The 13,781-nt window shown below is 25.4% G+C and overlaps 2 protein-coding genes and 1 long non-coding RNA gene across 6 annotated transcripts in view; 1 reads left to right on the plus strand and 2 right to left on the minus strand.

The window, feature by feature from the left end:
- Positions 1-1,106: 1,106 nt before the first annotated feature.
- LOC136075426 (uncharacterized) lies at positions 1,107-1,969 on the minus strand. Its single transcript, XM_065788557.1, has 2 exons — positions 1,829-1,969; positions 1,107-1,706 (listed from the first exon to the last, which is right to left on the minus strand). Exons 1-2 carry the CDS (start codon positions 1,967-1,969, stop codon positions 1,107-1,109), a joined length of 741 nt encoding a protein of 246 aa, XP_065644629.1.
- A 1,421-nt stretch (positions 1,970-3,390) lies between these two features.
- LOC136075005 (NACHT, LRR and PYD domains-containing protein 13-like) overlaps positions 3,391-13,781 on the plus strand; it is a 75,977-nt gene continuing 65,586 nt past the window's right edge. Inside the window, exons 1-2 of one of the 3 annotated variants that reach the window (XM_065787197.1) lie at positions 3,391-3,493; positions 8,896-9,010. The gene's annotated coding sequence lies outside the window, so the exon portion shown is untranslated. The remainder of the gene's footprint in view (positions 3,494-8,895; positions 9,011-13,781) is intronic. The other 2 variants (XM_065787195.1, XM_065787196.1) reach the window with 2 other exon arrangements.
- Positions 4,399-5,924, minus strand: LOC136075003 (uncharacterized). 2 transcript variants are annotated; one of them, XR_010635632.1, is made up of 4 exons: positions 5,469-5,924; positions 5,185-5,350; positions 4,892-5,064; positions 4,399-4,814 (listed from the first exon to the last, which is right to left on the minus strand). It is a non-coding gene; the product is annotated as an uncharacterized LOC136075003 (long non-coding RNA). The 2 variants fall into 2 exon arrangements; XR_010635631.1 differs by having other exon boundaries at positions 4,405-4,814; positions 5,185-5,922.

Genomic DNA, 13,781 nt, shown 5'->3' on the forward strand with positions numbered 1-13,781 from the left:
AACTCTGAAGCAATTTTGTTTTCAAACTTAAATTTTGAAAAAGCTGACGCTTTTAAAGACAAAAATAGTACTCGAAAAAGACCTTTAGTTTCAGGAACACGTAGATACCATTCATTACCAAATTGTTACGAAACCTCAACTCTACAACTTCAAACTCTTTGTAAAGGTTTAGAAAATCTCTGCCAGGGGACATATATATCTTCAATAATTCGTGATAATAACTTTCAGGCATGTTCCTTTTTTAATTCATCTCTGTCAACATTTATAGACAATGATATTGCAGAACCTTTTAGTAAAAAAGATGACCGATTGATTATTATTACTCTATTTGACAATTTAAAAAAGGTGATTGATTTAAGTTGTTTGTCTACTGAACAAAAAGCATTTGTAGAATTACATTTAATTGTTGATATTGAGGAAGCTAAAAATATTGAAGTCAATACAGTTAAACAATCTGAAAGTACATTATGGTATCAAGAAAGATGCAAACGATTGACAGCTTCAAATTTTGGTACTGTAATAAATAGGTGGAAAAAAATTTACCCTACATCAATTTTAAAAAAATGTTTACAAACAAAAAATATCAAAGCAGGAGAAAACTGTATGTGGGGAAAGGTTAATGAAGATATAGCAATAAAACTATATGAAAACATAACGAAGTCAAGTGTTACTCGATGTGGTTTTTTTATAAACCCAAAATGCCCTTGGTTGGGTTGTAGCCCTGATGGAGTAGTTAGCGCTGAAAAAGTACTTGAAGTGAAATGTCCTTCTTCAAAAAAACATTTAACAATTAAAGAAGCGTGTCAAGATAAAAACTTTTATTTGAAATTTAACGATGGTGCTCCAAAATTAAAAATAAACCATCCTTATTACTATCAGTGTCAAGGCGTTATGGCACTAACAGAAACTAAAACAATTGATTTTATTGTATACACAGAAAAATCATTGCACATCGAAACAATTGAGTATGATGCGGAATTATGGAATACAATTATTTTTCCAGAGTTAACAGATTTTTATTTCAAATTTATGTCATCAGAAATATTTAAAGTAAAATAAACGTTTACAGAATATTTATAAAATGTTTCTTTTTTTGTCTGGTTACATTATTTGCTATCAGTTTTTATTAGAGGTGGCAGAAAAGTAACTAAATAACAAACTATGACCCATATTTTGTTCATGTCAGCAGCCATTGAAAGTGGAAATGTGTTTTGTAATATTCTGTAGTTTTTGATTCTTGCAATTGCATGTTCGACATGAATTCGCACAGATGCAATTCGTCTTGTTTCTAATTCTTTTTCCAATGTAAGTTGAAAATCGCCTTCAAGAAATGGTGGTATGTTGAGACTAATTCCTTTTGGTAAGTCATTTACGATATCGAAACCTCTATCAGCCATCAGGCTATCACCTTTTTCTAATAATTTTAGTATGCCACAGTGATTTGTTATCTGTTTATCACTTGATCTTCCAGCATATAAATCAGATACAAATGTAATGGCACCACTCGGTGCAATACCAATCAAACCCTTTGCTGTGTGATGATGTTTATATTTTGAAAACATAGCTGATTGAGTGCGATAGCTAGTTGGCATCACTGTAAATATTTCTGTATAGTCTATAATTACACGAGTATTAGGGTATACATCTTTAAAGCAGCTAGGCATTGTTTCATTAACTAGTTTTTTGTTGGCCATATTGGAATTGATCTAAATTTTATGTGCAAAAAATCATACCAAGTAATTAATATCCTACTGGTAGTGCTTGATGAAATATTAAACCGTATTGCTAAATCTTCTATAGGAAAGGCGCAACGTAGTCGAATTAGCACCATGAAAAATTCCTCTTCAACGTTTAATATACGTGATCTTCCTCTTGTTATAGATGAAGAATTTTCACTTAAATCGTCAGCAACAGTAGACATTGAACCCCAATAATTTAGTGAATATATTTCTGGTTCTAAAAACTTCATGACTACTTTAAATAGTTCAAAATTTTTAAAACCTGTGTAAAATTTGAAATGTTCTTTGTTATGTTTAAACCTTTCAACTGTAAATTGTGATAGAAGTATTTTGTCATTGAGCTTACATATAGCTTCTTTTTAAGTGTTTTCTAACGCTTGTTTTTCTTTTATAATGTCCTCAATTTGATCTTTAAGAATTTTATTTTCTTGTTTTAATGTTTCTTCGTAGCTTAAAACAGGTGTCGATAGTTCTTCACTATAAGGTATTTGTATTGTTTTATGTATTAAACCAAGGCTATTTTTGGTTTTCCTTGGTACACGAGCAGTTAGCTTAACTGTTTTTGGAATAATTGTTGGAACATTATTCATATAAGTTTTTTTGTTCCCTTGAAAGTGTGCTGAATAAACTCTGTGTGAAGAAGAAGGACTAAAGTCTTTTCTGCTAATTTTGGCTAACCATAACTTTCTTAACACTTTTTCCTTGGGTATAACATAAAATGATAAGTTTTTATTACGCTTAGAATTATTAAAACAATTTGGTACACAACAAGTACATCCACCACTTGTTGAACTGAAGTCAACTTCACTGTGTTCAACTTCTCTCAGTGAGATCGAATTCTGTGAAAAGAGTGAAGTTAAACTTTGTGAAAAGAGTGGTTCACTGTTTTCGCAAAGTTCAACTTCTCCGTTAAAAGTGAGTTCACCTTCAGTAATTTCACTATCATCTTCACTGTTTTCATAAAGTTCAATTTCACTGTTTTCACAAAGTTCAATCTCACTGTTTTCACATAATTGAACATCACTGTTAAAATTTATTAGGCTTTTCGACATTTGTTTTGATTTAAATGAATACAACTACCACAATGCATTGCGTTTTTGCCGATTTATGGGAAAGGTCCATTAACAAAACAAACAACATCAAAAGTTTGCCGTCGCCGAGCCTTAAGAAACATTAAAAATTAAAATAGCATAAATGAAAATCATTTTATTAGCATTAAGTTTAATGAAAATTGCCGCGTAGAAGAGCTTAAGATCTCCTACTTTTATTTTTAAATAAATTTTGCGTTGCTTAATTTATGGACGATCCCAGAATTCCCAAAATTCCAGATCCCAGAAATTTGAGTAAAACTCTTATACAGCGCTTTGAATTCAACTCGTTGACACAAACGAAAAAAAGTAGACCAGCCAAATTTAAAAAAAGTCTTATCTAATGGCTTAATATAACTTTAAATTTTTTTTATTACATTACAACTCACAAACAAGCTCGAATGTCAAAAATTAAAAATCACTTTTTATTTACCCGTAACATACAAGGAAAATTTAAGACATAAATTGCAGTAAAAATGTAACATGAGAAAACTGCGGAATAATTTGTCAATAAAGTAGGTGTGTGATATTGTTTAATAGTCAAACAAAAAATAAAGTAATATAGACTTTTCTTTGTTAAAATTTTAACCTTTGCATTTGCTGTCAAAAGAAAGTTGAGTTAAAATAGTATGCTTGCATTTTTGATTTTAAAAGATGTTAATAGTTGTAAGTTTTCACTAAATAATATTTAAAATATTTATAGTATATATATATATATATATATATATATATATATATATATATATATATATATATATATATATATATATATATATATAATATAATATAAGAGGTGTGAATTTTTTAAATTTTTCTTAAAGTCAATTTTCCCTATTACTAACAGTGGAGAAAAGTTATAAAAAGTGTTTTTAAGGTGGTAGTACCCCAAAATACGGCCTGAAAATTTTTTTTTTCAAAATTTCAATTTTTACAATCTTCATTTATTTGTTATGTCTACTCTTATAATAATAAAAAGAAATTCAAAAAGAATAATTTAAAAGGTCTAAATAGATTTGGTACTGGATCATAAAGCGCCTTAGCAACGGGCCTTAGAGATATCCCAGCCGGCACATCTGGTTTTAATCTCGGATTTAAAACCCGTATAAACACGTGTTTGTTACGATCCAGGCGTAAACCAAAAACACGTGGATTTCACGGGAAGTTTAACTGGAGTTTTACACGTGTTTTCTAACGTTTCAAACACGAGTATTTTTATGTTTTAAATACTTGTTTTTGAGGTTTTAAACTCGTGTTCTATGAGGTTTTAAATTCGTGTTTTCTATAGTTTAAAACGGACTTATGGCATTTAATAAAGTTTCCAAACGGAAACTTTATTTAATGTCATAAGTTAGTTCAGGCATAAGTTTTCCAAATTTATGCCTGAACTAACAGCTGTTCAGCACGGTTTAATGATAAACCAAAAATACGTAGGTTTTGTTAGACACGTATAGCTTTAAACCGTTTAAACCTTTTTTTATATATACTACATTATATTTACGACAATTTTGTTGTTTTATTTTTGTTTTTTAAGGTAAATTATTTTACAATTATACTACAAAGAAAAAATAAACAAAGAAATAAAAAACCAAATCATTAATAATAAGCTAAAAAAAGACGTTTGGCACATGGTTACCATACATATTTAATTTCGATTGATCGCCTCTTCCGTCATTATAAAATCTAAAATCGTATAACAATACGCTTTCGCATTTTTACAAACAATTCCAGTAGCATCAAATGTTCTTTTTAATTTTTCTTAAAAGTCGGGTCTCGAACTTTACTAATTCTTCAATTGAGGTAACCTGTTCAAATTTAATTTCATTCAAATCTTTATCTAAAAACTATTGCAGTAGCCCAAATTTCTTTTTATGTAATGGTGTGACAATCATTTTACACTAAAACATGGCATCATCCGTGGGAGAAGTTTCGTTTGTCTGATTTTTTGGTCGATCTGTATTGGTAATGGTTTTTGATGATTCGCCTTAATCTATTTAAAAAAAAAAACAAGTTTTATAATAAATAACAAAATAAATGATTATCTTAGTCTATTGTTTTGTATTTTACCTAAATAAATGCACTATAAAAAATACTGTTTGAAAAAACCAGAGTAATGATTCGATGGAAGAGTAAAATTGATTTTTTCCTTATCAATCACGCTTGTTTGTGTCTGTACATTTAAATGGAATCGACCCTTCATTCTTCTTTTCAAATTGTTTTTTAGAGCCACCAACTTCAACCTAAATAAGAGACGCCCTTTAAGAATTTATGAAACCCATTAAGAAACATAAATCATCAAATATACTATTGTACTTTTTAAATATTATAAACTTTTAAATTAAATGCAAATAAGTTATTACTTTGGAAAGACTCAGAAGCCCGAGTATTCACAAGTATTTTCATTAGCATTTGTACCAGGATGTAAATCCTCTCTTAATTGATTTTTGCTTATAAATATAGAAATCTTTAAAGGTTGATTCGAAACCATCTCATTTAGGTTATGTTGCTTGTTAAAGTGCAAATATCCTGTTTTAAGATAAATTAGACTAATATACACTCAAATATAGGTAATAAATATAAGTTATACATAATATTTAAAAAAACCAAACGCACACATGCCCCCTGTTCATTAATAGTCACCTACCTTAATCAACATTAATATTATTATCTTCATTAAGTTTCTGAAGTCTTCTATAAATATATTGGCTTTATCTAGATTATGTGATAACGGTAAAACTCCAAAAAGATAAAATTTGCAAAAACAAAATTTACCAGAAATATTAGTGTCATTTTAAATTTTTTTGATAAGTTAAAGATAAATAACTAGAGTTTCAATACAAGTATTTTCTTTAACAGTTGTACCAGGATTAATATTTTTTCTCATTGTCTTTTTCGTTGAACATGTGAAAAACTTAGTAGTTGACTTTTAGTAGAATTAGTAAGATTATTTTAGTAGATTATAAGTAGAAGACTTATAGTAGAATCTTTTCAATTTATGTTTTGTTGCTTATTAAAACCCACATATTCTGGTTTAAAAATGTTATATATATATATATATATATATATATATATATATATATATATATATATATATATATATATATATATATATATATGTATATATATATATATATATATATATATATATATATATATATATATATATATATATATATATATATATATATATATATACACACAAACAAAACAAAAAAAGTTCACCCTTACCTTAATCAGCAAAAAAAATATCATTTCTGCAATCAGATAGACTATGCAAGAAATTTTCTAGCTGGCTTCGGCTCATGCCATATTTTTTATACTGCTGACTCATTTTTGTATCTTCTCAAACAATTAAAAATTAATTTAATATTTACATAATAATTTTCAAATATAAACAATTGATTTACAGATAAGTAAAGTTACTTACGGACAGTATTTTGCAACAAAGTATTACTAGATTTTGCTGTCAATATTGGTAGAGAAAGTTTATTGAAGCATAGGTAGTATATTGGTGCAGTCTCGCAGCTCGAAGACAAATTTAAACATTCAGGAAATAAATTTCCAGCTAAGGCTGATCAATATTTTTTCATATATTCTTTCTACTATGCTGAACTTGTTCTTTTCATTTTTGTTATTATTAATAGGATATCCTATAGCATTTAGTACACACACATTTATATAGGAACAACACTAGTATTTTTCAAACATATAACAATAATAACAATACTAATAGTAATAACAATAATACTGTTAACACAAAAAATGTATTTTATATATATATATATATATATTTATCGCAGAAATAAACACAAATATACAGATACAAATCCACACAAATATACATACGCCGAAATAAACACACATATGTGTGTATATGTGTATATATTACGTATACATAACATATACATTTATTTATAAGTGTATGTATGTATGTATATAAGTATATATATATATATATATATATATATATATATATATATATATATATATATATTATATATTTATACATACATATATAATATATAGACTTACACATACACACATATATACATATGAATACATAAATAAACACATACATATTTTATATATGTATTATACATACATATATAAAATATACATTGTATAAATTATATAGATACACAAGTGTGTATGTATGTAGATACACGTGTGTATATATATGTGTATATACATATATATATATACACATATATATACACACGTGTATATTTATATGTGTGTGTTTGTGTGTGTGTGTATAGTATATATATATATATATATATATATATATATATATATATATATATATATATATATATATATGTATATGTGCGTGTTTGTGTGTGTGTGTATATATATATATATATATATATATATATATATATATATATATATATATATATATATATATATATATATGTGCATATAAATATATATGTAAATGTGTGTGTGTTTGTGTGTGTGTGATATATATATATATATATATATATATATATATATATATATATATATATATATATATATATTATATATATATATATATATATATATGTGTGTGCATATAAATATATATATATATATATATATATATATATGTGCATATAAATATATATATATGTGCATATAAATATATATATATATATATACATGTGCATATATATATTTATATGTATATATATATATATATATATATATATATATATATGTGCATATAAATATATATATATATATATACATGCTAATACTTAACAAAAACTAAATTTATTTAACATATAAATTTTCTCGACAAATGTTTTCCTGAATGTTCTTGTTACACACTCTAAAACCTTCCGAATAATAAAAATGCAATAAATTTAAAAAATCGCGTGCTTTTAGTAATGGTTTCACATTCGTTGCGAAAACTTTTGATAATTTAATACTCCATTTTTGTAACTGAAAAAACAATAATATCCAAACTGGTTTTTTGGTAAAATATAGTAGTTAATTTCACGGAATCAAAACCCTATTCTTGACACGTGTTATTCTTAGTGTTTTCGGGAGTTTTAAACACGCAACAGAAACCACGCGTAACTTTTAAACGAGTTGTGCCGTCTGGGATATTTGTTGCAATATCTTGAAAAATACAAGTCTAATTTGTATAGTTCTTTTGTTTGATTATGACTAAATTGTTCCTTAAAATGGTTTTTTATTGACCAATATAATAAAGCAGAAGGTATTGCATACAACAGTGGTGGTTTTTATTGTGTAAAAAACTTAATGTACTTTTAGTATTTTTATTAAATTGTGTTTTTCAAACGATTAACTTTTTGTGCATTTTTTAATTTTTTAACAAAGATAACTTTTTAACTGCTCATTGGAATTTTTTAAAATTTTCAGCAATTATTCTTGAGTGTATTTGTGATGTGCTAAACCAAAGAAAATCAACTTTTTTATATTAAAGTAATAAAATTTGAATTTTAGCAAGCTGTACTTATACTTTTTTCTATTTATTGATAGAACTTAGTGATTTTAAAGTTATTTAATGTTGTTTATTGTATAATTTCTAATTCCGAACATTTTCTTAACAAATATAAAACTACTTATAAAGTTTGGTTTGAAGAACATGAATGGTTCCCAAGATATTCTTGTTAAAATAAGATCCATTTTTTTGTTCAAATTATGTTAATTTATCGGCATAATTACCGAGCAGGGGGTTAAAAAATTTATTATACTATTTTTTTAAATAATTCAATTTAACACTTCAGAAAAACATAAATGTTCCTATAAAATATCAAGTTTTAAATTTCTTTACTCTTAAAGGGTACTACCACATTAAAATAGTCTTAACCGCATCAAATTCAAAAACTCTTTGCGGAAATTTTGTTTTTTAAAATGATAAAATGTTTCATAAATCAATTAGTGCGACAGATTGAAAAGTTTTGTTTTTTAAAAGGAATAACTAAATTTTAGTTAAAGAGAATAAAGTAACAAATTTAAATAAAGTTGAAAGTAACATACAAACAAAATTGTGGCTAGAAGGTTAAAGCCACTCATGTCATTAGGGCGTTAAAATCTTAAAAAACATTTATTTCTAGGTGTATTACTAAAAAAACAATGTAGTAAAAAAACGTGAAACAAGTAAACACAAAGCATAAAGCCGAAGAAACACGCCCCAACAGACGCACAAGAAAACGCTACTGAAGCCGATTAGTACTCGTTTACATTTATGTATTTATTTGTTGATGTTGTGATGCCGTACGTTATAAATAAATATAAGTTTGAAGATATATAAAAAAATCTTCTGAATAAAAAGCGATTAGATCTATCTTTAAAAATTAAATTATTGAATATAAACTCATACAAAACAAAAAACTACGGTGCGTCATAAATTGGACGCACTGTAAACGTAATTCAAGTCAAGATTTTGAGTAAAGATTTGTGCTCAAAACTGCTAAAACGGACCACTACGCATTTAAATGTGCTTGTACTGTCAGCGTTTAAATGTGTCAACATTGGCAAAACAAATGCCATGCATGTGATATTTTTTGACTTAAAGATTCTTGGCGCTAAGAACATCTTATTTTCTTGTTCTAACAATTGAACACAGTGATTAGTAATGTTCTTTGGTGTCAAGTAGTGTGTTAAAAATAATTACCATCGAATTTTAAATAGAATAAAGTAGTTTTAATAGTGAAATAAATACATTTAATATTATGAGTGTTTAAGAAAATGTTTATTATTATTTTTTTGCTTAAATTAAAAAAGAAAGAGCTAAATACGGAATTTCTATACTATATTAGATGAATGATATGAATGTAATAATACTTTAAATTACAGTATAATTAGATTCATATCACAATATTTACATAATTTATATAATTATATTATATATAATTGTAATTAATAATTATGATAATATATATATATATATTTTATGCATATATATATATATATATATTTATATATATATATACATATATATATATATATATACATATATATATATATATATATATATATATATATATATTATATATATATATATATATATATATATATATATATATATATATATATATATATATATATATATATATATATATATATATATATATATATATATATACATGGCCTACTATATTACACGGCCGTGTATGTTACATTTTAGAGGCCGATTCTAAGAGGCCTATTATAAAAAAGATGGCTGCGCAACTATAGCGAAAACATTTAATTATATCTTATCTAGACTAAATAGATAGTATAAATATAATATTACGAATAAAAATACTATGAAAAAGTATTCACGAAAAACTGGCATTTTGTGCTTTTATACTAGCGATTTATGTATTTATAAACGTATATATCTATGTATATTATATATATATATTTGTATTTATAATATATATTTTTATATATTTGTACATTACACGTTTAAATTGACAGCACTGGGAATTTACAAAAAAAAAAAAGGTAAAAATTTGTGTTTTTTTTTTATTATAATTTTTTATGTTACTATCTATTTATATTTGTTTTTTTTTAATATTATTTTTCTCTCTGTCTACTTTTAAAACTTATAACAGCATCTTTTCGTAGAGTGGCATTGATTATCTTCTGTTTATTGTTAAAAAAAACATTAATTATAATTTTAGAAGCAAATTTAAACCCCCATTCTTTGTGTAAATCGCAAGTAAAACAAACTGTTGGAAAGTACTTTGATAAAACAAAGCTTGATACATCTTTGACATTAACACCTTGTTTAGTTATTAAATTTGAAAGATTATCTAAGATTGCAAAACATCCACATGTGAAATCCTTAAGTGAAAGTGAAGGCACAGTAAGACCACCTCGTGAAAGTATTTGTAGATATTGACAAATATTTATATTGCTTGCATCTGTAGCAAGCATAGACTTGCAATTGCTACATTTGCTTCTTTTTATTAACTTCTTTGCTATGTAACCAGCTATTGTTGTTGCAACTTCTTCTGTTTCAGGTGAGAGAATTAATTCTGATATCTCATTTGAGTTTAAATCTAATGTTATTAGTAATTCATCATTAATTGGATTATCATAATTGTTCTTTAAATCTTCATCCCAAAAATTTACATTCTCCTTAATTAAAGTCCGACATGCTAAAATAATTTCTGAATGTTGAACTTCTAGTAAACTTACTAGAAATCTCCCACCACTCATCTGTCGATATTGAGAAAATCTACGCTCTATAGGGTCACTTTGAAGTCGTGAAGTAAGCACATACAAATATCCTTCGTCGATAAGCTCGTCTATAAGCATTGCTTGAGAACGCAGGGTTGTGATAAGAGCAGATGATGTTTGTTTTGATAAAGTAAAAAATGGAGATTTCTGCCAAAGTTCAATCCAATCAGCTAGTTGCCTAAAAAATGTGGTTTTACCATCATCAAAAATAATTGCATTACCAAGTTTATTAGGACTAAATTGTTGTTTTGAATTTGAAACAGTCCACTATTTTTGAAAAATACTTAAAAAACCATAAATGTCAGTTCGTTCTGGAAAATAACTTTTAAAACTTGCAATTGTTGTTTCATCGAAAATCGAAAATGCAAGAGAAACATTTTGCTTTTTATTACCAGGGTGGAGACTTTGATATGTAATTTTGGGAGCTTTTTTCAAATTACCTTGAAGTTGTTCATCTTTAGAATGTAGAAGATGAAAATCTCCCCAAGTTATATAACCAGCTGGACAATTATAGACATCATCTTTTATATTATAAGTAAATGATGGAAAGACAAATTTTTTGCAGTGTAATAAATTATTTCTGATATTTTTAACAATATGAACACTATCATAGAATAAGTATATTTTAATATTTGGACTATCAGGATGATAAATAAATAAATTTGACTGATTACCAAATTTAGAATGAAGTAAACTAAATGCATTTACATTTGCTTGATGATTGTCAGTAACAACTCCTCGAATTTTAAAACCAGATAAAGAAAGAGAACTAATAGAATCTGATATTTGCTCTGAAAGCCATTTACCACTAATGGTAACTTCGGGTACTGCTTTTATAACATAAGGAATAGATTTCTTTAAACTAACAATCATAAATGCAACAATTCCTTTGAACAAAATACCATTGTCATCTGTACCCACATAGACACCACTACAATATTGTGCCTGTTTCTGAAGATAAAATTCATCTACAATTAGTATTATATCTTCATGTATTGAACCCTTCTCACGAAGTGTTTTAATAGCCTTTATTGCATCAACTCCACCTTGTTTTATTTTATTTAATAAAGAAATTGAAGGTAAAGGAAATGATTCAAGTAAAATTTCATATGCTTGTTTAGATGTATATCTTAATAATAAAGCATATCTTATCATATCTGCAGAATATTGCGGTTGACCTTTTGCTTTATAGTATATTCTACTGTTTATTTCTTCAAGAAGTATATTTCTATTAGAAGAAGCTATATTTTTTATGTACGATGCAAGATTTTCTAGCATACTCAAACTAGTTAACTTGGCATTATGACCTTTAATTAACCATGGTGGAAGTGGAACATTATTTCCTTTGTATTGTAATCCTACACATAAACAATGATCAATTTTTATTGATTCAAGAACAGAAGGAAAATGCGTTAAAGGATCAAATATTAAATTGCAATAAATAACACAATTGGGATGTTTTTTAAATTGAAAACCTTCTGGTGAATGTTTACTGTTTAACTTGTTCCATTCAGTTATTTTATCATTTTCAGAAAAAAAAACTAAGTTCATCTTCTTGATAAATACGAGTTTTAGATGGTCTTCTTAAAGCAATAGGTGATGGTAGTGTGGAAGGTCGTTTTAAGCATTCGCTTGAGAAAATTTCAGGAATAGGGTTTAAACTCCAATTTAACTTGCATTTTATACCTCGAATAATGTACTTTTCATTAAAATGCTTTTCACATAAGACAGAATTTGGTGAAGGCATCCAATCACTACGATTTACAAAACGAATCCAATAATTTAGCAACTGTTGATTTTTCAACAGAAAATGAAAAGAAGCAACTTTTATATCTTCTAAAGAACTGTTGTATCCAGTTTTACAACCAAATGCAACACATTTGTTAACCATAATATTCAGCTTTACTAATAATAACAAATTGTCTAAAATAGCATTAGCATATATATATATATATATATATATATATATATATATATATATATATATATATATATATATATATATATATATATATATATATATATATATGTATATATATATATATATACACATATATATTTACATATATATATATATATATATATACATATATATATATATATATATATATATATATATATATATATATATATATATATATATATATGTATATATATATATATATATATATATATATATATAATGTTTTTTTAATATTGCACTGTCATTATTTTGTTGCGTAAATAGGCCTCTTAGAATCGACCTCTAAAATGTAACATACACGGCCGTGTAATATAGTAGGCCGTGATATATATATATATATATATATATATATATATATATATATATATATATATATATATATATATATATATATATACATATATATAGGTATACATTTATATATATATATATATATATATATATATATATATATATAGACATATATATCTGTATATATATATATATATATATATATATATATATATATATATAGATACCCACACACATATATATATAGGTTTTTGTTTTGGTTACTGTATTTAATAGTTTTGGTTATTATGTTTAATATTCAAAAAGTTGTTTATGAGTTTCCATTATTTAATTTTATGTTTAGTAGATGACACTTAAGATTAAGTGTTAAGTATTGCTAAACATTAAAGTAAAGAATATAAGGATCAATAATGTTTGAAGTATTTTGTTTGTTAATTAGACATCATTGTTTAATCACTCTTTAGAGGTTAATAAATTTTAGTTTAAATAATATAAGAATGTTTATTCCTAATATAA

The sequence above is a fragment of the Hydra vulgaris genome, chromosome 01 (genome assembly GCF_038396675.1).
Source record: "Hydra vulgaris chromosome 01, alternate assembly HydraT2T_AEP".
NCBI classification, from domain to species: Eukaryota; Metazoa; Cnidaria; class Hydrozoa; order Anthoathecata; family Hydridae; genus Hydra; species Hydra vulgaris.